The sequence below is a fragment of the Ammospiza caudacuta genome, chromosome 3 (genome assembly GCF_027887145.1).
Source record: "Ammospiza caudacuta isolate bAmmCau1 chromosome 3, bAmmCau1.pri, whole genome shotgun sequence".
In the NCBI taxonomy this organism is placed as follows: domain Eukaryota; kingdom Metazoa; phylum Chordata; class Aves; order Passeriformes; family Passerellidae; genus Ammospiza; species Ammospiza caudacuta.
Genome location: NC_080595.1, coordinates 47,069,115 through 47,094,859, shown reverse-complemented (window position 1 = coordinate 47,094,859; position 25,745 = coordinate 47,069,115). Strand labels below are relative to the sequence as shown.

Here is a 25,745-nt window from a genome sequence, read left to right as displayed (position 1 = left end):
AGCACTGCCTTGCTCTAGATGCCTCAGGGGCTCAAGCAGTGGCTGGGATGCATCAGGGTCTAAGCACCCTTTATCATTCAGCCCAATTGGCAAGGTGTGGTATTTTGTTCAAAGGTTACATACCTTTATGTGCCTATCTCAGTCATCTCCACCTTTGTGCTACTCAAATAATGCCAGTAGACACGTGAAGGAGAGGAGCCTGTGGCTGTTCTTCTGAGAGCAATCTCTGGGCAGGCAGAAGCCCCAAGCAAAGGTGCTCCTTAGGTGGTGATGTCAACCCTGTTGCATTTTCAGCAGTAAGTTGGGCCGCATTTGGGGCACACCAGCCTGCATTTCTGGCTGTGACCCCACGCTATTCTGGTGCAGGGTACAACAACAGAAGCTACTGGAGAACAAAAAGTACATTATGGTAGAGTTTTTAATGGCATGAAAGAATGAAGAAAACTAGGGCTACAGCTTCCATAGAAACCTGTGGGAAGTCATGAAGCCCGCTTTCTAATGAATTTGTATTTGTGGATTTTTTTTTTCATAGCTTCTAATAAGATGTCAACTCAATTGAAGCTTTTCCTGTCACTGGGGTGGCATCAAAAGGTCAGAGAACTGTGTGGGCTCCTCTCATTAATGGAGGAGGTGTGCTGCTGTGACCTTGCCCAGTGGGGTGTATTCTCTTAAAGTTTGCTGAATAACTTTTTAATTCTTTGGCTACCTTTCATCTGAGGGGATGGAGGGAGATGATGAATACACAGACACATGGTGTGATTATAAAACCTCATTTTCGTAGAAAACCAGGCTAATTATAACTATAGTGCATCAAAAGTGACTCTATCATCTAATTCCTCAGTGGTCTGTAACTTTGTTCCTCCTTAGCATGGATTTGATAGCTTTCACTTGTCTGTCCCTGGGAACACCAGCTGCAGTCATATGACACTGGTACCTTATGCAAGAGGCCTGATTCAGAGAATGGAGGGCTTTCCATTATCATCTGTCTCCTAATTCCTCATGTGCACAGAGAGCAATCTGCTGGCTTGTATACTCAGCCTGCCCCAAGATTGAGAGTTCTAAAGATGCACAAGATGCCATTGGTGTCTGGTGTGGTGAGCACTCTGAAACACAGCGTGTCCTAGACAGATGGGCACAGGGACCACGGGCTGGCTCGGGGCACAGCTCCGGTAGGTCTGGTCACAAGGCAGGGATGAGCACATGCTGCACTCAGCATTTGCTATAACTGGCCCTGTTTTCCACTCAAAAATCTAGGAGCTTCCTTTGAGTCTCTCTTGTGGCGTGCTCTCTGCACGCACAGGCTGCGCTACTGGAAATCTATTTTTGTTGTGTCCTCTTGACATTTTTCATATAATATTTATTAAGCTTTATGAATGTCACCTATAAAGCACTTCTTTTCTTAGTGGGCCATTCTGAGTTGTTATTTAATAATGAGTGGTTGATCTGTGCCTTTTAGTGTACAGTTGAAGAGATTCCTTGGAAGGTGAACAAATCTCTCTTAAGCAGTCATTACAGATAATTGGCTGCCGCTCTTTGTGAAACCAAACAATTTCTTACTCGTTTTGTAAAAACATTAGTCATAAACCACAAATTCTTTAACCTCAAGTTCTTCAACCTCATCTACTAAGCCTTATACCCTGAGAACATGACCTTGCAAATGGATCCTCTCCTGGCCTGAGTTCTAAATAACTGAAGGGTGTGCTGGGAGTTGGTATTTACACAGTACCATGATGTACTCTTACCAGACTTAAGCCTCAACTTGTAGAAAGTCATGTCTGTCTATTAGGGATCATTGGTAGTACGTATGTCCTAAATAGCTCCTCCACTATTGTGCAACAGATTCTGTGTATCTGAATCAGAATAGTCATTAAAAAGGATTTGCCTGAAAATTTTCATGTGTGTATCTTGATGGTATGAAGTCCCAATGAGCCAAAAGCAGCATCAGAATTGCATCCCACTTGCTTGTCACAACACAGAAATGATTCAACATATTAATTTCAACATCAAGATAAATGTGGTGACTTGTTCTAAAGATGAAATAAGCATGCCTTGTTCCCTTCGCTTTATCTGTGTGGTTGGTGTGATTTATTTATGAATTTGAAAAAATGATTGGTTTAGTACCAAAGTAAATACCATTCTTAAAAATTACTTTCAGCAGACTTTTAGCAAGTCCTGAGTATTGAAAGCCTTTTTTGTTTTTGTGTGTTGCTTGGGGTTTTTTATTGTTGTTCTTGTGTGAGAATGTAGTAAATCTCTGTTTAAATAAAACCCCTGAAACTTCGAGAAATTAAATTCACTGTGAGACTGCAGCTTTGTAGTAACAATACATAAACATATTCCATGACTATACTGGTAAAGACTTTGGTACTTCAATTATGATTGCAACTGTCCATTGCTATGATTTGCCCTTTACTGTAAGGAAGTATTTGTATATAAAAAAGTTAGGATTAACAATTATGTACTTTAGAAAAAGAATTCAAAGAAGTTGTGTCATAGTTTAACCCCAGCTGGCAACTAAGCACCACATAGCCAATCACTCACTCCTTGAATGTCAGTGGGGACAGGATGCTTCTCTAACTGTGTTTTTATTCATTTGTTTTGACTAGTCCTGACTAATTATTTAAAATTCCTCAGTGGTTAAGGTATTTGGGAACATGTTGTGAGGCATTAGAAAACAGACATCAAATGACAGTGTTCTGCTATTGAGTCATAACTGATATATAGAGTAAGATGACAGAATTTTCTAAAGGTTTTGTGTTTGTAGATAACTAATGTTTCATTTTGTGTCTGTATTTTTATGAATTCATAGTTTGGGAAAGGCTGAAGCTGCATTAACATGAGATTGCAGTATTTTTAAAAGCTTTATAGTGTTTGTCAATTGTGAGATTCTGCGGATTTTGATAATAAATAATATCCACAGCTAATAAAAAGAATAGATCTTGTGAAATGGTTTGAAACTTGAAGAAAACCTTAAACCTTTTCTGGGAGCAGAACTCAATACATATATTGTATTTAAAAGTTTTAACAGCATTTTTTCAAAGGAAACTGTTATCACTGTGTCCTCATTATTTCTTTCTGTAGGCTTTTCCAGCAAATGCAGTGACAGTTTTTGTGTACTGCAGCTCGGTGACAGTTTTCTTCACTGTAATAAAGGTGATCAGCTACCGTTTACACCTTATGTTTGATAAAGGCGAAGTTATTCAACAGAAGCTCTCAAGAAAAAATGGAAGGCAATGTAAAGATACAGAGGTTCAAAAAGGAGAAGCGGTTGAGTCCTCAAATTGTAGGTAAGGTTTTCTTTGCATCGTTGGCACATTATGTAAAATGGGTGAGTTTGCGCTATGGTCCTGCACAGCAGTAATGTCTGTTGAAAGCAAGAAAACTCCTTACAAGTGTATAAAGAATGACACTTTCAAAAACTTGCTTAGTGCTTTTCAGCTGGGTAGCTGAGGTGTTCTTGTGGTGCAGCAGGCAGAGCTGCACCTGATTCACAGGTTGGGCAGCAGCTGGGCACCATGAAAGTGGTAGAGGAGATATGTACTGGATGTGCTAAGAGATCCTGAAGAAAACCTGCAAGAAGTTTTCTGGGGAAGCCTTAAAATGCTTGCTCCTACCTACTGGGAAGTGGCAAGGAAGTGGCAGGCACCTGTTGGTAAAGAGAATGCTTTAATATCATGACTTTGGAAGACAAGGCGACCTCATGCTGCCTTTGTGTGCTTTTAGTAAGTTCCCTCTCAGATCACACCTAGGTGCATAAGTTGCTTTTTCCCCTTATGTTTTATTGTGTTAATTATGGTGCTTCTGTGGTCCTGTTCATGAGGAAAGCTAGTACTGCTTTTATTTCTCAGGGGCATTGGGTAGGCAGTTCAGTTGCAGCTTCTCTACTGAGAAGCCAAGTACTATTAGTCTTTGCATAGAATTAAAAGGGCTGCTTCTAGGCTGTGCTAGTATTGAAGGTAAAAACAGTAGTGTGATTAGACATTTTCCAGATTTGTGTATTGGTAGAATGTTCTACTATACACTCTTCAGAATAAATAAATAAACCCTTCCTGCTAGTTTTTCAAGCTTGAGTCATACAAACAAATGAAGGCAAGTGGCTTTCAGTGATAGCAAGTGTTATGACAGATGTGAAAAATGCTGAAATAAGGTACATTTAAAAGAGACAGAAGCATAGAAATGTCCAAAGCAAGCTTAAATTGAGTAGCTTTGTTGAAACTACCAGTCAGTATTCAACAGAGAGCAGTGTATAAAAGAACTTAGGGTATTTTTGGATGCATTTGCAGTTGGTACTGCTAGCTTTGTGCCAGCTAAGTAGTATCAAGATAGTTTGTGTTCCTCTGTGCTTCTGCTCTTCTGTGTCTTTACACATGCACATCTGTGCTACACTCCTGGCAGTGATGTTTCTGGGACAGTCAAGGTCTGCTGCATTGAGACTCTTCTGAGAAATGCCTCTGTGTGTCACTACCCATACAACATTTTTATTTTAGATGGAGTTATGCCTTTCAGGCTGTTTTGGCTGAGAAGTAAAGGTAGAATAACTTAAAAGTTGCTTGCTAAATCATGTGACTGTTTCTCCCAGGTTGATTTGTGTATGCACAACAATCCATTAATTAGTACTTGGTCAGAAAATAAAGATCTTAATATTATTTTGACTGGATGGATGACAGAATTTTTTAAACAGACCTTCATAGTTGGCAAGGTTGGTTGAGCAGTTTTTGAAGCCAGTTAACTAAAAAATATGGCAGAAAGAGACGACCCAGATAAATAATGTTATTGCTTATATACAACTTAAGAATTTTAAAAATAAATTTTTGGTGAAAAAAACAGCCCCATGTACAAATAGAAAAGCCCAACCTCATGTTTTCAGCATTTCACTGTGGTGTTTTTCTGGGTTTTTTTTTGGTTTTTTGGTGTTTTTTTGTTAAACTGAATTTCTGTTTGTTATACCTGAGAAAGAGAATATTTTTAGGTTATTGATAGTAAACCTTGTCTGAAAATGCCTGCTTATATCCATGGAAAAGCTAGTAGAACATTTGTGTAAAAGGAGTTAGTGCATAGTTTAGTGTATCCACAAAGGAACTGATCTATAAATTGCCTTAGAATATGTGAAATTAGTAATGGCTGTAAATTCACTTTGCCTAGACCAGAGCAAAAACTTTATATTCTGGTCTGATGATTATATTAGTGCTCTCTGTGTTGCATTTCGAGTAGGCTATGTGAGGTTTGCAGAAAACAGGCAGTTAGATAAGGCTTACATACTCCAGGACTTAAAAAGCAAAAATTGTGAAAGGAGTAGCTCTTGATTGTCATGTGTGTAAGGAAAAGCCCCAGATTGCTTTTTATGCCAATAAATCTGTTTGTGTGTCAGACGGGCTGAATGGCATTATATCGGCATAGGGAGGTTGAAGAGATGTTATTTTATTTCTCATAGCTCCACTTCTGAAGACACCATAATCATTTTACATTGAGGGGTTTTTATTCTTTAAGTTTTATCAAGTTGTCTTGGTGAGGAAGGAAGTGCAGAAAGGTGTTACGTTTTTTTACAGCCCTGTACTTTTATCATTGGAGGGGAGAGAAGTGCCCTTACTTCATTGTGCTGTGCTACTTGTTCCCATTGTGTTCTGATTCGTGAGCCGCTTCCCAGAGCTCGCAGTGATGCCCTGTGGTGATAAGTGTTGCCTTATCTTTTGTGTGCTTCCCCTTCAGCAATAACTCGGGGGATGGCGCCGCCGGTGAGAGCAGCCCAAACGGCTCCACCCAGACAATTCCTGACAGTTCCAGAGTGCAGGCCCCGCCCTCGCAGGACTCCCCTGGAGCCACGGTCAGTATGTGCACTCCTCCAGCAGCCCACAGCTCACCACACACGCTTTTGTGTTGCCAGGTGCTCATTGCTTGTAACACAGGCCTGCTCCAAGCAGGAAGGGTCATTCCCTTGGCGTGCATCTACTGGGTATGCCAGTCAGCCTTGTCCTAAAGGTTTGCCTTTGCAGAGCTGAAACTGTCATACATAATGCTGCACTTCTTAGGAGGGCTCTCTCTGCTCTACAGATAGCAAGTGACCTTTGTAAATCTTGCCAAGAGCAACTAGCTTTTTGGGGCTGCTTTGAGAGGAGGGAGAGGCTAATGCAGTCAGCATTATTTTGTTGCCTCTGAAAGGATCTGCTCCTTGACCATTAATAATTTGGTTTTGTGTAACTAGACTTATGCTTATAAAATGAACCAGAAACATCTCTTCAGTATTTAAATTCCTTTAAATCTAGGAGATATCTAGAGGAGGTTAAAAGTACCTATATGTGCACTCAACGCCAATGGCTGTGCTTAATAAATCAAACATATGAAGTGATGAAAATGATGTGTGTAAATATTATTAAAGAAAAAAATAGGAAACACTCATGATAAGTTGAAGAAATTTTCAAAAAAATTAAGAAACAGAATAACACTGTGTAATCTTAAGCTACTCCCCTTGCATACTGTGATAACATCTTTAATTATGTGATACCATGCTATTTTTTTCTACAGGACTCCTGCCTCAGTCAGTGCAGAGGATGGTTAGTGATTTCTGAATAAGTGGCTATTTGATAGTTCATTCTGTCTTCATATTCCCCCACACCCACCCTTTATCCCTATTTACTACAAATTATTTAAATCCTGATCTGAATCAGAACTATTTCTTCATTTCCTGGAGTGTTTTTACCTTTTTGTAGCATCTGTGTGATTCAGAGACATTAATAGTTCTTTTTGTTGAGGTTTTTTTTTTTAATGAGGTAAAATATTTTTCACCTTGTTTCTGTCTTACTCTCCAGTATTCTGGTATTTGTCCATTCTGCAAACCTATGCCTTCCTGGGATCTCATCCTAATCTCCCACTTCCAAACATGTAGGTTGGATCTTGTCAAATCAAGTCTCCTGTTCTTGCTGCCAGGCTACCACCATGAAATTTTAGAAAATAATAATAATTTCCTCTTAGTTTTGGTGCCTGTCAGTCAGAAGAGAGCCACAGTCATTTTTTTCAATGTCTTGTTTCTAATTATGCACTTAGTCTGCTGACTTTAAACTCCTGAAGTATTCCTAATGGAGTGTTGTGTTTAGTTTTGAGCTCCCCGGTTAGTTCCCATGCACATTGACCTACTGATGAGAATCCAGCAGAGACAAACAAGGTGATTGAGGAACATGATGTGTGAGGACAGGCAGATGGGATGTTTCAGCCTTTGTAAGGCTAAACTCTTTTGTAACCATACAAGTAGAGCTTACAGCTGACTTCAGTTTTCCAATAGTAAGTTACACAGCAGGTTGAGAGAGGTGCCCAGTGGCAGGATAAGAAACAGTTGCAGCCATGGAAAGCTACAGTTAGATCAAATAATTACATTTAATGTCTTTTTTGTGGAGTTGTTTTGGTTTTCGGTAATTTGTGTGTTGTTTCTTTTTCCCCTACCAAGTGAGTGGTCAAATACTGGAAGAGGTTTTCCAGAGAAGTTGTGAAATCTCCTTCTTTGGAGATTTTCAAAGCTCTGTTGGAGATGACCCTGAGCAACCTGCTCAAACTGTATCTCCTTCAAGTGTGTGTGTATGGCAGAGGGGATTTGGGCTAAATGACCTTCAAAGCTTTCTTGGAATCTAAATGATTCTATATTAATTTAATGTCTCTGTCCTCTAGTTTTCCATTGAGAAATACTTACCAATGCTAGAGGCCAAACTTTTCATTCTAGTTCTTTGGAAACACACAGGTGGATAAATGGAACAGATTAACACAGTCTATTCCTTAATGATTTAGAAAAGTTTATCTGGATTAGGCACTGCAAAAATTTTTTTAAAGAACATGTTGCTTTTCTTTCCCCTCCCCAAACATCACACACAATTTCAGTGATGCAATTTGGAGCATGACTGTTCTATAACCATCTCCCTCACCCACCCCTTGCATTTTGTGCAAGGTACATGTTCAAATTTCAGTGATTTTAAGCACCTTACCAATGCTGTAATTAACCTTTGATTAGATAGCTATTTATAGCTACATTGATAGATTTTTTTCACCCAACAGAATTTAATAAATGACCATGTTAATCTTGTGTGTTTATTTTCATTTTTTAGGACCTGCCAACACGGGAAACGATTGAAGATCTTAGAGGTATTTTAAAGGCTTTATAAGTCCTTAAGCTGTTGTTTAATCATTGCTTGGCACAAGAAGTAATGGCCCAGAGGACTCCATGGCAGGTTCTGTTGTGCCTCCTCTTAGGATCAAGTTGAGGAGCTAGAACTAAATTTCAAGGGTATTCTAACAGACTAAGCTTTCTCAACCGTCAGCCAAGCTGTTTGGGATGCAACTCTTCAAGGGGTGTGCAAATATCCCTCCCCATTTTGATACAGGAAGATGAAAGAGCCTTGCTCCACATTCTTAGGAAGCTCTGAGCTCTGTAAAGCATCAAACTAGGAAGTTAACACTTGTATTGCATACTTGAACATGTGCTGTAAACTTCTGTTGTGATTGTCAACCTTTAGCTGTGTTGTCTATTCCAGCACACCTTACTTTGCCTACACTTCCATCTCACTTGAGATGTCTTAATATTTTAAATCTTGTTTTGTTTTTGTTAAGGCTGATCACCATATCCTGTGTGACCATTTAGGAATTGCAGAAAGTGATGTAGCAAACCTGCAGCATTGGCTTATTCTTTCTTTCACCTCTCTCTAAGTGGGGATAGTTCTGTAAAACATTTTGATTTTGAAACTAGGTGTTTCTTCAGCTATTTTGACTATTTGGACATGCTGCTATGGTTGTCCTGACTTGGATGGAGTCTATCTTGCTTTTGTAGTATTTCATATGTAGCTATCAAAAAAAAGCCCTTGTTGCTTTAGAACTGGTTTAATCAGCTGCATCATCTGTGCTTCCTTTGCTCTGCTCTGGATTGGGTTTTATTGGTTAAAGATCATACTTTAATAATGCTTAGTGTTCATGTGAGACCTAATGCCCAAATGTTTTTTCTTAGGTGTTATGGTACTAGAAGATCAGGCTACACCACCAGTTTCATCTACCTCACCCTGTATCAAAGCAGATGTATTACCTGTTTCTACAACCTCCGGTTCAGGTGCCACCACATCAGCAATAGCAACAAAACCAGCTGCCATGGAAACATTTCCTGGTGATAGAATAAATGCAAAAGGATTGAATGGACAGCCTTGTGGCCACCATGGATCCCAAGATATTCCTGTGGACAGAGACGTAGCTAAAAACTTCTCCAATATTTCTTCATCACAAGGTGATATTTTAAGGACTGGAGTTTCTTCAGAGCCATGGGACAGTGAAAATTCAGTTATTTCAGACCATTTAAGTAATCCTAAAAGCTACAAAAGAGAGAAATTGCCAGATGGATCACCACAGACAGGCTTTACCAATAACTGCCCACAGTGCAATGCTATTGCAACCAAAGAGCATGAGCAGATGGAAAGCTCTTGCAATGATGGTAATAGCCATGAGGACCTTGATTGCTCAGACAGTGAGACTGCCATTGCACTTGTGGACAATTCTCTTCCTGGAGACCAGCTGTGTGAGCCCATTAAAATTGTCATCACAATGAGTACTACACCAAACACCACCCTTAGTGACCTACCAGGCTCTGTCCACTTGCAGGCCCTGGAAAGTGAGAGAACAAGCTCAGCCCTTGACTCTGGTGTAGTTAGAGCAGGCTGGTCAAGTCAGCAAACTAATGAACAGCTCAGAATCCCTGTTATCACGTTTGACCTGTCTGATGACAGTAAAGCTAAGCCTTGCTCAGAAGTTAGTGAAAGTGACAGAACTCCAGAAATGTTGAGGGCAGAGCTGTCATCCAACCAATGCTCTGGCTATGAATCGGGTGATGCAGTAAAGGAGCTCAGCAACCCAGCAAATACACCTCTAGAAACTAACACTTGTTCAGATCCAAATCAGGAGAATGCTTTGGAAAATGTCCAGACTGTGGATTTAAGTTCTAAAGAAGACTTGCATAACCTAGACCCGCAGTCCTGCAGAACTGCTCATGAAAAGAGGCACATGCGGGTGTTGAGTGTAGACAGTGGGACAGATGTGCTTTTAAGTAAGAATTTTGTGGAGGTATCTGACAAAGAAAAGACCTTACCAACCTCTAAATCAGATCTAGAAGCTAAAGAAGGTCAGATGCCCAACGAATCTAACTTTCTAGAGTTTGTCTCCCTCTTGGAATCCATTAATACCTCAAAGATGAAGACATCTAATCAATCCACTGTCAAAACGGAGACAACAAAGGAAAATGGGCTTGTTGGAGGTATTGTGCACTGATTACAATTCTTTTGGAATGAAGATGTTGTGAAGGTTTTGATTACTTAGAGCAGCTTAGCTGGATATCTGCAGTAAGGCAAATTCCCAGAGGGAGACTGGTTTTGCTCATAGGGCCAGGGTAGGGCTGGACTTGGTGGGACAAAGTGGTTTAGTGAAAGTGTGTGATGGTGTCTGCTGTGGTTTTAAAATATTTTTATTTTCTTGAAGAAAACTGTTTTTCTTCCTCTAGGAAACTAGTGATAAGCTTAGTAGGTATCCATTATTTATTTAGTATTCTTTACTAAAATAGTGTGCCTGGATTGTTGGAATACCAGAAGTATGCAAAAATGTGTATAACTATAGCATTACACCTGCCCTTGCACATCTTACCAGGTGCATGTTGAGGAGTTGTCTGTGTGCCTCTAAGTATGAAAGCTGGAATTGTCACTGGAGGTGGTTCAACTTTTAGCTAATACATGTGTGCACACATACATATATTTCTAAATTTCCTGAATGGTTGTGGGTTGGATTATAATTAAAAAAAAAAAAAAAAGGTAAGAGTTCTCATTGGGGAAGAGTTTTGATTTTCCGTTGCTTAAAGTTAAAATATTTGCATTTTAAGGATGAAAGTTTGGTGGCTGTTTTCAGCGAAAGCCCTCAGTGTTTTAATTAAAAATAGTATATTGCCATGCAAATTTCCATTTAATCAAGAGCACATTTGTTTATAACAAAATCAATCAGCTAATTTAAAAACCTACATGCAGTATAATTTATAAATCTTGTATAGAAATGTCTGGTTTTAATCAGCATTGTCATTGCTGTCACTGGACTCTGTGACCCTTTTCTGTTGGGAAGGACTGTTGTTGGTAGTGTCTCTAGCCACCCTCCAGCAAAATTAGTAGGGCCATGTAATGAGGATGTGAGATAGATACAGTGCAGTGCAGGCAGATGCAATCTCGGGGTACTTCCCCAAGTGATCAGCACGATCAATTTAGAAGATCTGAGTCAAAATGAAATACGGCAACCTGTATCTTTCCCTTCTCCAAAATGTTTGGTTTACCTTAGATCCTATAACAAGCTGTTTTAAGAAAGCCTAAGAGGATGCAGTCCCAATACTTAGTTTGCATGGAAGGTAAGAAACTTCATGGTACCCTACAAGAACAGCTTGGCCCTGCTATTTGTCTGCTCCCTCGTATTCTACCAGCTTGCTCCTGGAAGAACCTTCCATTGCATGAAAAATGCCCAACTGACTTAAAAGGTCTTTAAAACTATTGTGAAATGTGTGCTTTTATCTCGTTAAAAAAATACATATATTTATCTTCTCAATGTGTCATTTTCTTTTAGATTCCATTTACCTTTCACTCTTTCTCTAAATCTGCCCTATCCAATGTATTACACCCTCATCTCATTCCATCTTTCACCTGAGTTTATTTTTTCTTCCACTTTCTCTAGTTCTGTGCCTTTCCTCCCTCAATCATCCCTTCTCAGTTTAGGCACTCCTCCTCTGTGCCACCTCCTTATTTCTCTTCCTTTTCTTTTCTTTCTATTCTTACTAGCAATCACCCTGTTGCTGGTTTAGGCTTTTCCATTCTGTTGAGCCCACCTAAAGCTGTTGCCTCCCCACAGCTTGCATTCACTTCTCCTGCACTTACCCTCCTCTCAATTCCTTCTGAGGAATTGAGAGAAGGGTAAGTGCAGGAGAAATTAATTTTGCTTTTCTTAGACTTGCTCTCTTCTTCTCTTGCCTCTCTTCTGCTGTATCTTACCCATCTCTCCCACCTTCTCAGGCTGTTTATTCTTCACTGCAGTTTCTGTCCTTCTCTATCAAGTTTATCAGCCTGCCCTGCTGGCTCCAGTCGTGCTCTGGTTGCCCAAGACAAGTGCTGAGCAAGCCCTGCTTGTCACCTGAGCCTGCTGAGCCCTGCTGGATTCCTGGGGTGCGGAGTCACCTGCCTGCACAATGCACACAGCAACATGAGGGGTGCAGCAAGCAGATTGGGATTTTTTTTTTTTCTCTGATCCTCAGCCATAACAAGGAGTGTTTACCCAATAATTGTACTTCTGACTGATGTGACTTGTAAAGAGAATTTTAAATGAAAATTCAAAAAGAGAAACTGCCTAAAAAGGCCTTTCAGACAAGTACCCTCAGATAATATGAACAGGTAAGGTTGCTGCATGAAAGAAAGTAATGGATGATCAGGATAAGTCAGACTCAGATTCCACAGTAAAAACAAAACCCAAACCCCAACCCCAAAACTTATGCATCTGTGTGTAGTTGTTGTGCTTTAGATGTGGTGAACAAGATTCCTATACAAGATAATGAGGGAACAGAAGAATTCTGTTCTTCCCTCATACCAAGCTCTCATTTAGCAACTTGAACTGAATCTCAAAGAATCACAGAATGTTTTTGTTTGGAAGAAACCTTAAACATCTTCTAGTTCCAAACCCTTGCCATGGACAAGGACACCTTCCACTAGGCCAGGATGTTCGAAGCCCCATCCAGTCTGGCCTTGAACACTTCTAGGGATGTCCACAGCTGGTCTGGGCAACCTCTTTTGGTGCCTCACCACCCTCACAGTAAAAAATTTCTTCCTAAAATCTATTCTAAGTCTTCCTATTTCTAGTTTCTGAAGTCTGTACTTCTGTGAGATAGTGAAGTTGAGCTGCATACCAGTGTAATTGTCTGTTTGCAGTGTGGGCTCAGCAAGTGTCATCCAGAAACAGAAGAGGGACTGGAAAGGGGGTGCCCTGCATGAGCAGGGATGGCAGCTGTGGATTCTGCACCTTGAACTGGTGCTGTGGGAAAAAGGAGATTCAATCTGAACTCCATGAGCTTGGGAGAGGTAGTTCAAAGGCAGTTATATTTAAGAGCAAGTAGGCTTTGTTTTCCAGCCTAGTCAGAACGTGCTGTTTGTTAAAATAAATTACTGTCATTACTGGGAGCTTCCCCTTTGCAAGACTGAATTTTAGGAATGAGAAAGCCTTTAATTTGTTTATAGCCTTGCAATTGCAAATATGCTTTAATAATATAGTATCTTGGAACGGATCTGAATAAACATTATTCCCACATTAGAGGGGTTATTAAGAGAAGTGTGTGTTTGCAGGAATACACAGTCAAGCTATGCACCAGTTGTTTTGAGGGAGGAGGTTGGTTCTGTTTGGTTTTTTTTCTTTTAACCTTGCATACTGTCTAATTGGCAAAAGTTAGCAATAGATGTCTGGTCCAAAGGAACATGAAATGCACCCCAGAAAGATTTTTAATAGGCAGTGTGAAAAACTTGGCAAATACCTGGAAAGCTGGATATTCAGAGCTGTGCGAAAGAAAGCTGATATTTTGCATAATTTGTGGAAGATGGGGAAATGTGCTCATCAGAACTGTCTGGCAAGTGAGTGAATGTCATGGATGGGTCTTTGTTATGGGTGGTCCCTCACAGAACTTGGGTGTTCTGTGGAAATAGAAGAGCTACCATCCCAACCACATAAGCCTTTGCCAGCAGACAGCTTGGTAAAGTGCAGTATGAGAAAATGAAAGCCTTTCTTTACACTTCTAAGGGTGCCAGATTTAACCTGTTAAAATACAGGATATAAAGCTCTCAGAGCTGTTCTATAGCCACTCCACCTCTTCTAGATTGTGAGAAAATACCACTGACACTGTTGCTAAAACTGACTTTCAGACCAGAGTCCTTTCCGTTTTGAATCACACTTATACCACCCACATGATGAAAGTGTGTTGTAGGGCAACTGCAGAATTTTTTCAGTCTTTGAGAGGTGTAAGAAAACCTGGGTTTATTGGCTGCTTTGGGTCCCTCTGATGTGTTCTGAACCAAGTAAGAGCAATTGTGCATCAAACTTAGGGCAAAACCTCCTGTAGGTCCCCTTTGGCACAGCTGGCTTGTAATCTAGGACAGGCAGTATTATCACCCAGGGAGCAAAGCCTACTGTGGGAGTGGTGGGGACTGGCACAGGAGAAACTAAACCAGGGCTGCATGGCCCGAATTTAGGTGTTTTGCGGGCTCTTTTTAGAAAAGGTACTCATCGTTCTGGGCAGTGCACAAACCACAACCTCGAGTGAGTTGTTCTGGATCCCAAGCAATTACCATTCTCTTATAAAAAACTAAACCATACTCCTGGGTATTTTTAGACTTTTTTTTTTTCTCTTTGCATGTGGGAATGAGGACTGTCACATGCCATGTAGTTAGGAGCAATAGGGATCTTGTGCATTGAGTCACTGGTGCAGTTGACAGTTGAGGTGGGAAGTGACAGCAGGTGATTTTGCTGGCAGGTGGGTGGCACCTAGGAAATAAAGCCCTGCCTGGTGCTAGTTCATCTATTGGAGCAGTTGTGTATCACCCCTGACTCTTGTTCCAGAGAGGGGCCACATGGCTTCTGATGCACATCTTTGGATGTGGAGGAACTGATATGCAGAGCTCTGAATCTGATAGTCAATGTGTAAGGCTTGACAGGTTAAAATTTTAAAATTTCAGTCTTTAAGTCTTTAAGTTGAAGAAGTAGTAGTATGTATGATGCCAGTCTGACATTTGCAAAAAAAAAAAAAAAAAAAAAAAAGAAGGTTATTTCAGAGGTCTGTGTTCTGATGTATTTGGTAGGTGTTGTGATTAGGCTACTAATTCCTAGCTCTGCTGCTGACACAGGAGATTGTTTCAAGCAAGTCACTTCCTGTAGCAGGTACAATGCCTATTGCTAGTTTTTCCTGTTGCTTCAGGATTAATGTGGCAATCCTCATTAATGGCTAATGCCATGTGCTGCTTCAGTGTCCATGCTGGACTCTTGTAGCAATTATTGGACGGTGTGGTATTCCCTAGACACTCCCATTGTTTGGTGGATGACCAGCTTAAATGGCAGTTTTTCCTTTTAATGTATTTGTGGCATAATAGGCAAATTTGAGTTGAGAAGAAACTGCTAGTTGGTGAAGAAAGGATTAAGGATGTTCTTAGGATTTATAATCCACATATATGAATGGCAAAGTTCACAGCTTGTAGAACTTTGGTTTCATGCTGGTACTAACAAAAGCATAGAGCGATTTGAAATTATTTATTTGTGGCTGAACAGGCAGCAAATGTATTTGAAAGTGAAAATTTTTCTTTCAGAGCATAATGTTGTTGAAGGAAGTGGATTCTGTAGCAAAGCAATTAATGAACAGAGGAGAGACAGGCTTAATTAGTTTAATTCTGCTTGCCCAAGTTTCAAACCAGATGGTGTTTGAAATTATGACAGCAGTGGCATTTTGTTTTACAGGAGTGAGCTATGAAGGTTGGGATAGGGATATGTAAGTAAAAGATGAGGAAGAAGGTTTGGAAGACTTCAGTAAGGGGCTACAAATAGAAAAAATGTTTTGGAGTAAAGTTACAGAGTAATAAAATTTAATTCTAATTACCTAATACTAAGGCAACTTTAAGGTTGAGATACACTGATAGTTGGTTGTTGTGATTACTGTATCACAGAATTAAAGAATGTTTTAGGTTGGAAGGGACCTTAATAAATATCATCTAGTTCCAACACCCCCCACCCTTCTCCTTGGGCAGGGATGCCTTTCACTAAACCAGGTTGCTCAGAGCCCCATCCAACCTGGCCTTGAACACTTCCAGGAATGAGGTGTCTGTAGCTTCTCAGGGCAAGCTGTACCAGTTCCTCACCACCCTCACAGTGAAGAATTCCTTTCAAATATCCAGTCTAAACCAGCCCTCTTCCAGTTGAAAGACATTCTTCCTTGTTCTATCATTACCCATTCTTGTAAAAAGTTCCTCTTCAGATTTCTTGTAGTCTCTCTTCAGGTACTGAAAGGCTGCAATTAGGTCTGCCTGGAGCTTTCTCTAGGCTGAAATCTCAGCCAATTCTCCCACCCTTTCCTTGCAGGAGAGAGGTTCCATCCCTCTGATCATCTTGATGGCCCTCCTCTGGACTCACTGTATTAACATATGTACAAGGCTGTTTCATTTCAGCTGTAAAATTGTTCACAGCCTCCTTCTTGAGTAGAACAAGGGTTTGTCTCTAGGATACTTAAAATCTGTTCTACCAGTGAAAAACTTACATAGCAAAAGAAAGTATGGTGCTGTAACCTCTTTTAGATTAGGAGTTCATTTGTCAGCACTGGGATGGCATACTTGTAAGTAATGTTGGTAGGCTGATAAAAGTTGTTAGTGCAGAAAAAATGTTTACTGAAAGTATCTTATGTATGAGACCTGTAAGAATTGTTCCTTTTCATAAGTACTTTACCACAGTAACTTAAGCTTGTGTCTTGTGTTCTGTCAAAATATGAAAATGGTGTACAGACCAAAACTTGGCTGTTTATGCAGGACTCTTCTGAATCACCTTGCCAGAAGACTGATTTGGCCATAAGTCCTGATAGCTATACCTCACATGTCTGAGTCATGTGGCATATAATTTCCAGATAAATTATGTGGTTATTGCAGAGCCTAGGTCTGATCTTGATACTACTGTGAGCCCAGCTGTGCATGAGCTGGAGACGTGTGGAGCAGTGGATAAGGGTAAATGGCACAGGGAAAAGTGCAAGTACACTGCCATGTTGTCCTCTTTAGTCTGCTCTTGCACTTGGGAAAGGTTTTTCCTGATGTTTGAGCTTTGCCAGCACAATTTCTGTGCAGGGAGCGTTTGGTGACGTAGAGCTGATTGCGTACTCTGACAGGGCACTCCTAGTCTAGACACCTCCGTCTTCATTTAAATACTGAAGGTGTAAGTCACCTGGAAGAGGAAGAGTAATAATGTTGAAAACAGTCACAAAGCCATCATGGCCCACTCTTCCAGTGCTGGAAGTCCTCATCACCATGGGATTGTCTGATTGGCATATAAAGCCTGTAAGAAGCAGTATGTTTAGGTTTTTGTTATTATGACTCTTTACCACAGCAGGAAAAAGAAGTCTGCAAGGCTTGTGGTTTGGAATGAAAAAGAGAGAAGCATATTCCAAAACCACTAGATAATCAGATTTTAAAAAATCTTTTTAATTGTTCCAGCCCTAAAGCTGGTTTGGGGCACTCTGGGACCAATTAGGTTATTTACACCACAGTTTCTGATCTCTATCAATTATTCTTACAGTTTGAACAGCCCAAGCCTTTAGGAAGGTCATTTTGATTAGGTATCTGTGGCTCCATCACCACCCACAGGTATGGTTACATCATTAAGGGGGTGCTTCAGTAATGACACAGTTTAAGCAGAAACTGGAGTTTAAATCTTTAACTAGGAGAGGAAAAAATCGTTATCTCTTCCCCTAACTGCTTTTTTTCTTTTTTTCCCAAGATAGAATAAAGTAGACCTGGAAGACTTATTGAATTTTGCCTCCATGCACAACAAAGTATTTTCTATACCAAACTTGTGCTTCTTTCATTGTATTTATAGTTTTTATAGCACAGGCTTTAGGGTGTGAGGGGCCTTTTTCCTATTAATTGAAACAGCTGTAGAGATGTTTTAGCTCATGAAGGCAGGTTTGTTTATAGAAATAATGTATTGGTAGATCAGCTGATACAGTGTGAGGAAAACAAGACAGATGATCTGAAAGGTCTGCATATGCAAAAGCTTGTTTACTTTTTTCAGTTTTATCAGCTGACCTTATGAAAGGTAAAACATCTTTTTATAAGCCTTCTTTCTTTTTAATCCTTAGACCAACTTAGATATGACACCACTGTTTCTTGACTGGTGATTCTTACAGGTTAGGATGGTAATTATACTGAGAGAAATATGGTTTATTATACATATGAGAAATTATGGCTAATTATACATATGAGAAATATGGCTTAAGATACGGAATTTTCAGTGGGCTGAAATTTTTTTTCCTTGTTTTTTTCCTTGATCTGAGGTGTTTAAACAGCAGGTATTGCAATAAATCTGGGTAAGTAAGTTTCAGTACACTTTGCTTGGGGCAGGAGGCTACAGGATTTACTGAAGCATCTCCAACAATCACCCCTTTTTTCCATTTAAAGCATTTAATTGCACAACTGCGCAGGGTGGTGATGAAATCACTGTCTTAGTTGCACTTCAGAACCCTAACAGGTAATTGTTTTGTTTCATAAACAAAGCACAGTTGAAAAATGTTTCACTATTCACCATGAATATGTTGTACACATATACATATATGAAAAAATGACATGCATGTGTAGAGAGGCAATATAAATATAATTGGTACTCAAAGTAGTAGAAATTGGACAAATACTTCATGTGTATTTTTAAACCTATAGTTCTGTATTTTCCAAGCATAGGATAATCTGTTCTGAAATTGTTTTGCCAGTTTGCCCTTTGTCCTGCACCAGGTGTGTGGCCAGTGAGGAAGAGAGATTAGGCAGCTATCTGCTTTCCTGTCCAAGAACTCTGTTTCCTTTGAAGGTGCTGCTTTCCCTTCTATGAAAGGGGAATGGGCCAGTGCTTCTGCTTTTCCACTGCCAGCATACACAGTTTGGGAAACAATTACAGCCCCCAGGGAAGCAGCCTCTTACCATTCTAGATTAGGAACAGATTGCTTCCCTCTGAAACAACAGGAGAAGCAAAGCAGAAATTCTCTCTTGTTTGTCCTCTACTTCACACAGTGTCTTCTTGAAACAGCCCAAGCATAAGGGTCAGAGTACCTTCTCATCCAGATTTGTGGTTGTATTGTTTTAAGTAATGGTAGTGCTTTCCATAAAACTAGCAAATACTGCAGTGTTTTAGATTTCCATTTTTAGATGCTCTTGTTCAGTAGTTAATGAACGAAACTCTTGAAAGTCATCTGTGGAGAGTGGCTCCACTTCACTGCCCTGTTTTCCAGATAGCCAGATGACGGAGAGAAAAGAAGAAATGGTGGGAACAGAAAAGCACTGTGAGCAACTTCCTAAACAGGAAAGATCAGATGTACAAAGCCAAGATCGTGCTAGTACTAGTCCGGTGCTACCAGAGTCTGCCAAATTTGCAGCACTGTAAGGCCAGTTTACTTTACAATTTTGTACTTCAAAGATATGATGTAAGCTGTTTTGTTTCACTGAGTAGAAATGACATAAACTTTTAATTAACCTTTCTTTTTCTTTTATTGAGAACAAGAAAAAAGTTCCTCATAGTAGTTTTGAAACATTTTTGTGTCAAGTTACCAGGGCAGCAGGCAAAGGCAGATAATCTACCGGGTAACTTCTCAGCAAGACAGTTCTGTCTTGCAAGTAATAAGTGGACCTGAGGCGTCTGTGCAAGATGAGCTCTCCGTGGATGCCATGCACGTGTTCATAGATGAAAATGGTGAGTTTATCTAGTTGGGATAATTGCAATGCATGAGGAAATTTCTGAACACTTCAGATATCCTGGAAGGATATTTCTCTTGTCTGTTACCAGTTGCATGTTTTTCTGTGTGTGTGGAAAAAAAAAGGGCTTGGTATTTTAAAGTCAGATGAGCAATAAATAGAGTTTTCCAAATCCACCAGTGACCATCACAGACCTGAGCCTTACACAGTGCTTGAAGTTTATCTTCCAAACATCATCCTCAAAAGATGCTGGCTAGGCCAGAAGACAACTTCTGTCTCGTCAGAAGAACCCCTGGCATTGTCTGCCTGACTAGAAGTTTTGCACTGACCTGGCTGGGCAAAATATGTCTCCTTTTTACAGTTTTGTTCTTCAGCTGGCTCAGACTGACCTCTTGGTGTGGTGGTGCTGCTTGTATTTGGAGTTGTGATCTGCTACTCCTTTAAAGAAAATTAATGAGTGACCTAGTCTTGCCCCATGCATATAGTGGGGATGCCACTGCTCTGAAGCTGTTCTTGGAGTCTGAAGCTGCAGGATGGGTTTGAGCCCTGTTTAGTGCCCTGTGAGATACTGGCTCATACCTCTGAAAGACAGCTGTCCCAAAAGCCCTGTTTCCTTTAAAGTTACCTTCAAAACCAGCATGGAGTGAGTGCTCATGGTACTGGGTCTGTGACCCTGGGGATACTTTGGTTTTCTCCTGTTCCTCCTGGCTCTTCTGTGGCCAGAAGGGCAGCAGCTGCCAGTGGGGCAGGTGATGCAGCCTCTGGGTCAGCCAGCACCCACCCTTGGCTTTGTGCTCCTCTGCAAACAGGGAGGAGCTGTGGCTGCACTTCTAGCAGAACTTTTTGCTGCTTTGTATCTCCTGACCTCACCTTTGTGAATGGAAAGAGGGAAATCTGATTTCACATTTTGTGGCGAACTTACATTAATCGATGTGCTTTGTGTTTAATTTACATGCCCTTTAAATATTCACTGTGACTTCTGTGGTTCAATTTTCCAAGGTTTTCAGTTGTTCAAATGTTAATTTGCTTTCTGAAATCTAACATGGGCCTAATGCATAGACTGAAAAATATATATTTATAAATGTCCTTGACACAGAATGTGTATTTTATAAATTTTTGTGTACACAAATAATTGTATCACTGAACTGACTTCTTTCCCTCTGTATTTTCTAAAGGGGAAATCAGATCCTGCTATTTAAAAGCTGGCTGTCAGAAGGAAGGAAATTTTAGACATCAGCTGTCAAATTGTGATTGTATGTCAAATGCTCAGTAAGTAAGCCCTTATTTGAAAGTTTTCATTGCTGGAAACTATGAAACTGTACCTGTGAAAGATGCATATGAAGGGGAGTAGTAGTGAATAAATGTGCTAACCTTTTCTAGACAAGTCAAAGCAGGAAATTTTTTTTTTGCTTCCTGCTAAAACACTGACGGCTTTATAAGAATATAGAAAAGAAAAAGTGAAAGTGAAAATTGGAACTATGCACTTGGCTTTATTTATTTTCTGGGAATAGCCAAAGTCAAATGTAGCTATTATAAATGAAATTGTAAACAAAGTAAGTGGGACCATTCTATCAACCTTGTCTTGTTTGCTTCATTTACCTATTGTATTCTTTACAGATTTTTAGTGCTGTGTCTGTATTGGTAATTGACCTGTGGATTCTGGCAGTAGGGCCTTTCTCCTTGCATTAAATCTCTAATGATAATTTGCTGTTTGAAACAATTTTCTTTTTTTGATAGTTCTTTTTGGAGTGATCCATATAAATCCTGTATTTATTACTGTGGCTTCCACACTCTTCCATGTGATCTGTTGTTTGCATATCTGTAAAAAGAATTGTTGTAGCTATTCATAAGTATTTTAATGAAATAATTTTGGTTTCCATACTGTTTTACAGCATTTAGAGAAGTTGAGTGAGGGAGTGAGAATGGTCTTTTTTTAAATAGCAAATATTGTTCTTCAAGTGTTTGGCTTTAGTGGAGGCTTTTGAAAAACTTGGGACCATGTTAAAAACAGCATTAGCATTTTAGATAGAATGCTAGTATGAGATGAGAATAATGCTTTCATTTGTCAGTGGGCAAAGAGTAAAAAAATAAGAAAAAATTGTCTAGTAGAAATGTTCTGTCTGTCTTTAGCAAAATAGCCCCTTTCTGCCATCCTGGTGGAGTTCAGTTTTGACCTTAAAAATCAAACATTTTACTTGGGTTCTCTTTATTTCTTGCAACTCTGTTTGTTTCACCTTGCAGAGAGCACTCTTCTGCTCCCCCTTCCTCTAACTGTGAATTTGAATCTGTCCTAAATTCAGAAATAGTTTTCTGTCCCTTGACTTTTTTTTAATCAAAGGAAGGACCATCTTCCTTCTCATGTAAGAAGTCATGCTGAATCTGCCTTTGCCAGATGTTTATGTGACACCTCTGTCTTGGTTTGCAGGCCTTAAGGGATGAGGTTTGTTTTTAAGGAGTCCGCTCAACCATGTTAACAAAAGCAAGTCCAGATATTCTTTACAGGCATTTACATGCTTGTAATTTCTTAAGATGAGCACCTTTGCTGGAAGTTTCAGAGTAAAGTGATAGTTCAGGGAATGGAACAGATCAGAAAAGAGGAGTGGCTTCCCAGGACTTTCTTTGTGGGAGTCAGTGGGAAGCCAGAACATGAGCTTTTCCAAGAAGAGAGCAGCATGAAGGAAAGTTCAAAGCAGTAGTTAATATGAAAAATGAGCAAAGGGGACAAGGAAGCTTGCAGTATGCTTGAGCTGGTTTTTGCAGGGGCAGTTTATAATGTCTAGGCCAGAGAGATTAGTGAGAGCTGTTTGTTCAGTGGGAAGTTTCTACCATCTGTGAGTAGCTTGAAGGGTAGCACAGGAAGGAAGGGGTTTTTGTTTTTTCTTCAGGTGTTCAACATCAAGTAGTTTCGTATTTAGACAATATGGAGCACTTGCAGCATATAGAAAATGAAAGAGCAAACCTGCTTTGAGGGACAATGCAGGAATGATGCATCTTCCCTTGTCCCCACCTGCAGGCTTGCTCATCAGTTGTGTCAGGTTACTTTCTTTTGCTAAAGATAAACCAAATGATCAGTGAAGGAAAGGTTATTAGTGAAGAAAAAGGCAAATAGGATAAAATGAAGCACGAGGTGTAATCAATGAGCGCTTCACTTAATCTCTTCTGTGTGTCTGTCTGGAGAGGGTCCTTGACAAAAACTCTTCCCTTGAGGATGTGCCCTCTCTGGTGGAGATGTTCATCATAAGAGTAGTCCATACCAACAGGACATGCTGCTGTTATGGAAGGATATTAGAAAAGAGACATGAAAAGTACCTCTGAGATGAACATGACTTATCTACCAGCCCATGAAAAAGTTAACTAAGGAGAAGACAATTATATTGACAGTACAGCTTCATGAGCAATTGAAATGGTGCATAAACAACCAATAGCTTTAGGCCTGTTGTCTGAATTCAGTAAAACGACATCCAAATTAGATTTCATGAGTCAAGAGATGTAGGAGAAAATTAATGCCGAGCCAAAAAAGGTGTCATCCTCCTTTCATGGGAGAGGGTGGGTTTTTGGTCTCATGGAGCCCAGATTTCAGAATTTAGAATAAGCAGGGAGAGCAATACAAAGGTTTGCAGTACATGTGTATGAGCTCTTAAAACACTTATCACCAATCATGCTTGCTTTATACTGTTAAGACTAAGCAGCTCTTAAGGGGAAAATGTCAAACTGAGTTGAGCAAGTGGAATAACCACGTGGATTTGAATGGACTGTGTCCTGATGTGCTTCTTTATGAGGAAAATTGACTCAGGACAGAGGATGACAAGAGGCCTCTTGCCCTGTGGGTGTTGTTGGGAGAGGCAGCAGACTTGTTGCTGGTGTCCAGGAGCTATGATGCTTCTGGGATGCTGCAGCTGTGAAAGGGGAAGGAATTTTGACTGGAGAAGGTGTAAACAGTGGCTGGTTTGTCAAGAGTAAAGTAATTGCCTTATGAATTGGCCATAGGTAACTATTTTTTAACAATGTTATGCAAAACTGACAAAGATGCTTAAATATTACTCAAGAAGAGGTCTTAAAGAAAGCCTTGAGGCAAAGGAATTAACATTTTATGATCTTCAATTCGAATTCTAACTTTCTATTTCTGTCTATTGAGTCTTAATATTGTCTTCTCCATTTGTAGGCTTAAGCATTTCACATCAGATTATTAGGAACTGAAATTAAAGTAGTATCACTATGGCCCATTTTATCTTCTTGTCATAACACCTGAAATTATTTTTCTCACAAAAATTCACTGTCACAGACATGAGGATGTGTTATGGTTTTATTTTTCTTCTTTGTTTTTGTGTGCTTCCTGCTTTTCATTTGCTTAGGAAGGGGTGGATAGACAACAATGGATTGCAATGTGCCAGAGAAAGCAGATGTCCAAATCTGAAGGATTCTGTGATTTCTTCCTTCAGACACTCCTTGACATTTCAGGCAATACTGTTAAAGGGAATAGACTTGGTCTTGTTACGTCTTTCTGGTTCTGCAGTGCTGTGAGATGATCTTCGAAGTATTCTGCAGTTTATCAATATTACTATATATTCCATCAGTTTCTACTTTTTGTCTTTGTGTGTTTTTGGTTCTTTAGCTTAATTGTTGGCTTTTTCAACTGTAGTAGTTGTTCCTGATATTACCTGTACCTGCAGTCCTTGTCCTGGGAAATTTACTGAGCTTCTTAAATGTTGTCATCTTATTGCAAAGCTCCCATACCTTCTTGGTGATTTCTCATGTGCAGCTCCTCACAGTTCTGACTCCTTCATTGTACAGCGAACAAATTCCATCCCTCTTCACAGTACACCCAACAAACTCCAACTCTCCTCACCCAGCTAACCCACTCTTTTGTAGCACTCGTCTTCTTATTGGACACAGCTGCGGCCTATTAAGGGCAGGGCTGTTCCTAATCTTTGGTGATTAGTACAGCTGCAACTCCTCAGGTGTCAGACTGCCTTCTGCACTATCTTTATTTTCTTACATTCTATCTTTCCACACTTAAATGTAGTATAAATACTTTCTTATTAATAATTCCCAAAATTATCCCTTAATTCTGTTAAAGGTTACTGAAAATTAGAATTTTTTCAGATTGTTTTTGTGCTTGGCTCTTGCCAAATTGTCTCTCACTTGTCTAACAGTGCAGCTTTTAAAATATTTGAAGATGTAGCCAAGTTAAATCTTGAGGAGGTTTTTATGTTGTAATTATCACCAAAAGTAGGTAATTCCTTTTCCATCATAATCCCCACTTTGGTGGGTGATTCTTGTCACTGAGTTTGGTAAAATATTTAAACATTGGCAGGACTAATCAAGTCCCCAGTTACTGTCAGTGTAATTACCCTGACCCCACTTTTGTTTGTTGGCTTGCCAGCAACACCTCTTGCCAGCAGTCCCAATGGAATGGGTTCCCTGCTGAGCTAATTACATCTAAATTTGATGCTCCCATTGCTCTGCCAAATTCACCTCTAGCCATAAATTGCTTTGTGACAGGCTTTGACAAAAGTATAAACTCTATTCCCAGCTCATAGATTATGCTAGAAATTAAAACAAAAAGACCATTTGAACCTATTCTGAAGTGAGTCACCAGAACATGTGGTGGAGCCTGGCTTTCCTGGCTCATGGCTGAACAGGACACCTGCTTGCCCTGAGTCTTGGTGACACGGGGAGACAAAGCCATTACTCCAAACATTCTCCCTTCCTCCTCTTTCACCTAGATTTATATGCTGAGTGCCATATTGTAGGGAATGTCCCTCTGGTCAATTGGGGTCAGCTGTCCTGGCTTTGTCTCCTCTCAGCTGCTTCTGCACCCCCAGCCTCCCCACTGATGGGTGATAGCTAAAACACACCTGTGTTATCAACACCATTTCCAACACAAATCCAAAACATAGCTCCATACCAGCTACTGTGGGAGAAGTAACTCTACTCCAACCAAAACCAGTACAAACAGAAAGAAGGATTACCCAGCTCTTAGCAAAAAGCACCTTTATCTTAGGTGCAAATTGTCCTTGCTGTGTGACACTTCAGCTTTCATTAGGAATAGATGATATATAAAATTCAACTTGCTCTATACCTTCAAAAAAACTATTCCAGTTTGAGCTTTATCCTACTTTCTTGGTCATGTATCTTTTAATTTACCTGTAAGAGTATTAAAATACCAGTTTTTGTCAGATAAAATTATATTCATGTGTGTTTCATTACTACACATGGCTTAACCCCACCAGTACAATCATGTATTCACATTGC

At 39.9% G+C, this 25,745-nt stretch overlaps 1 protein-coding gene across 1 annotated transcript in view; it reads left to right on the top strand.

The window, feature by feature from the left end:
- PCNX2 (pecanex 2) overlaps positions 1–25,745 on the top strand; it is a 152,267-nt gene that overhangs the window by 2,967 nt on the left and 123,555 nt on the right. Inside the window, exons 2-8 of the mRNA XM_058801750.1 lie at positions 3,082–3,287; positions 5,707–5,821; positions 8,085–8,121; positions 8,978–10,267; positions 19,031–19,178; positions 19,343–19,488; positions 20,666–20,759. Coding sequence (XP_058657733.1) covers positions 3,082–3,287; positions 5,707–5,821; positions 8,085–8,121; positions 8,978–10,267; positions 19,031–19,178; positions 19,343–19,488; positions 20,666–20,759 — 2,036 coding nt within the window. The remainder of the gene's footprint in view (positions 1–3,081; positions 3,288–5,706; positions 5,822–8,084; positions 8,122–8,977; positions 10,268–19,030; positions 19,179–19,342; positions 19,489–20,665; positions 20,760–25,745) is intronic.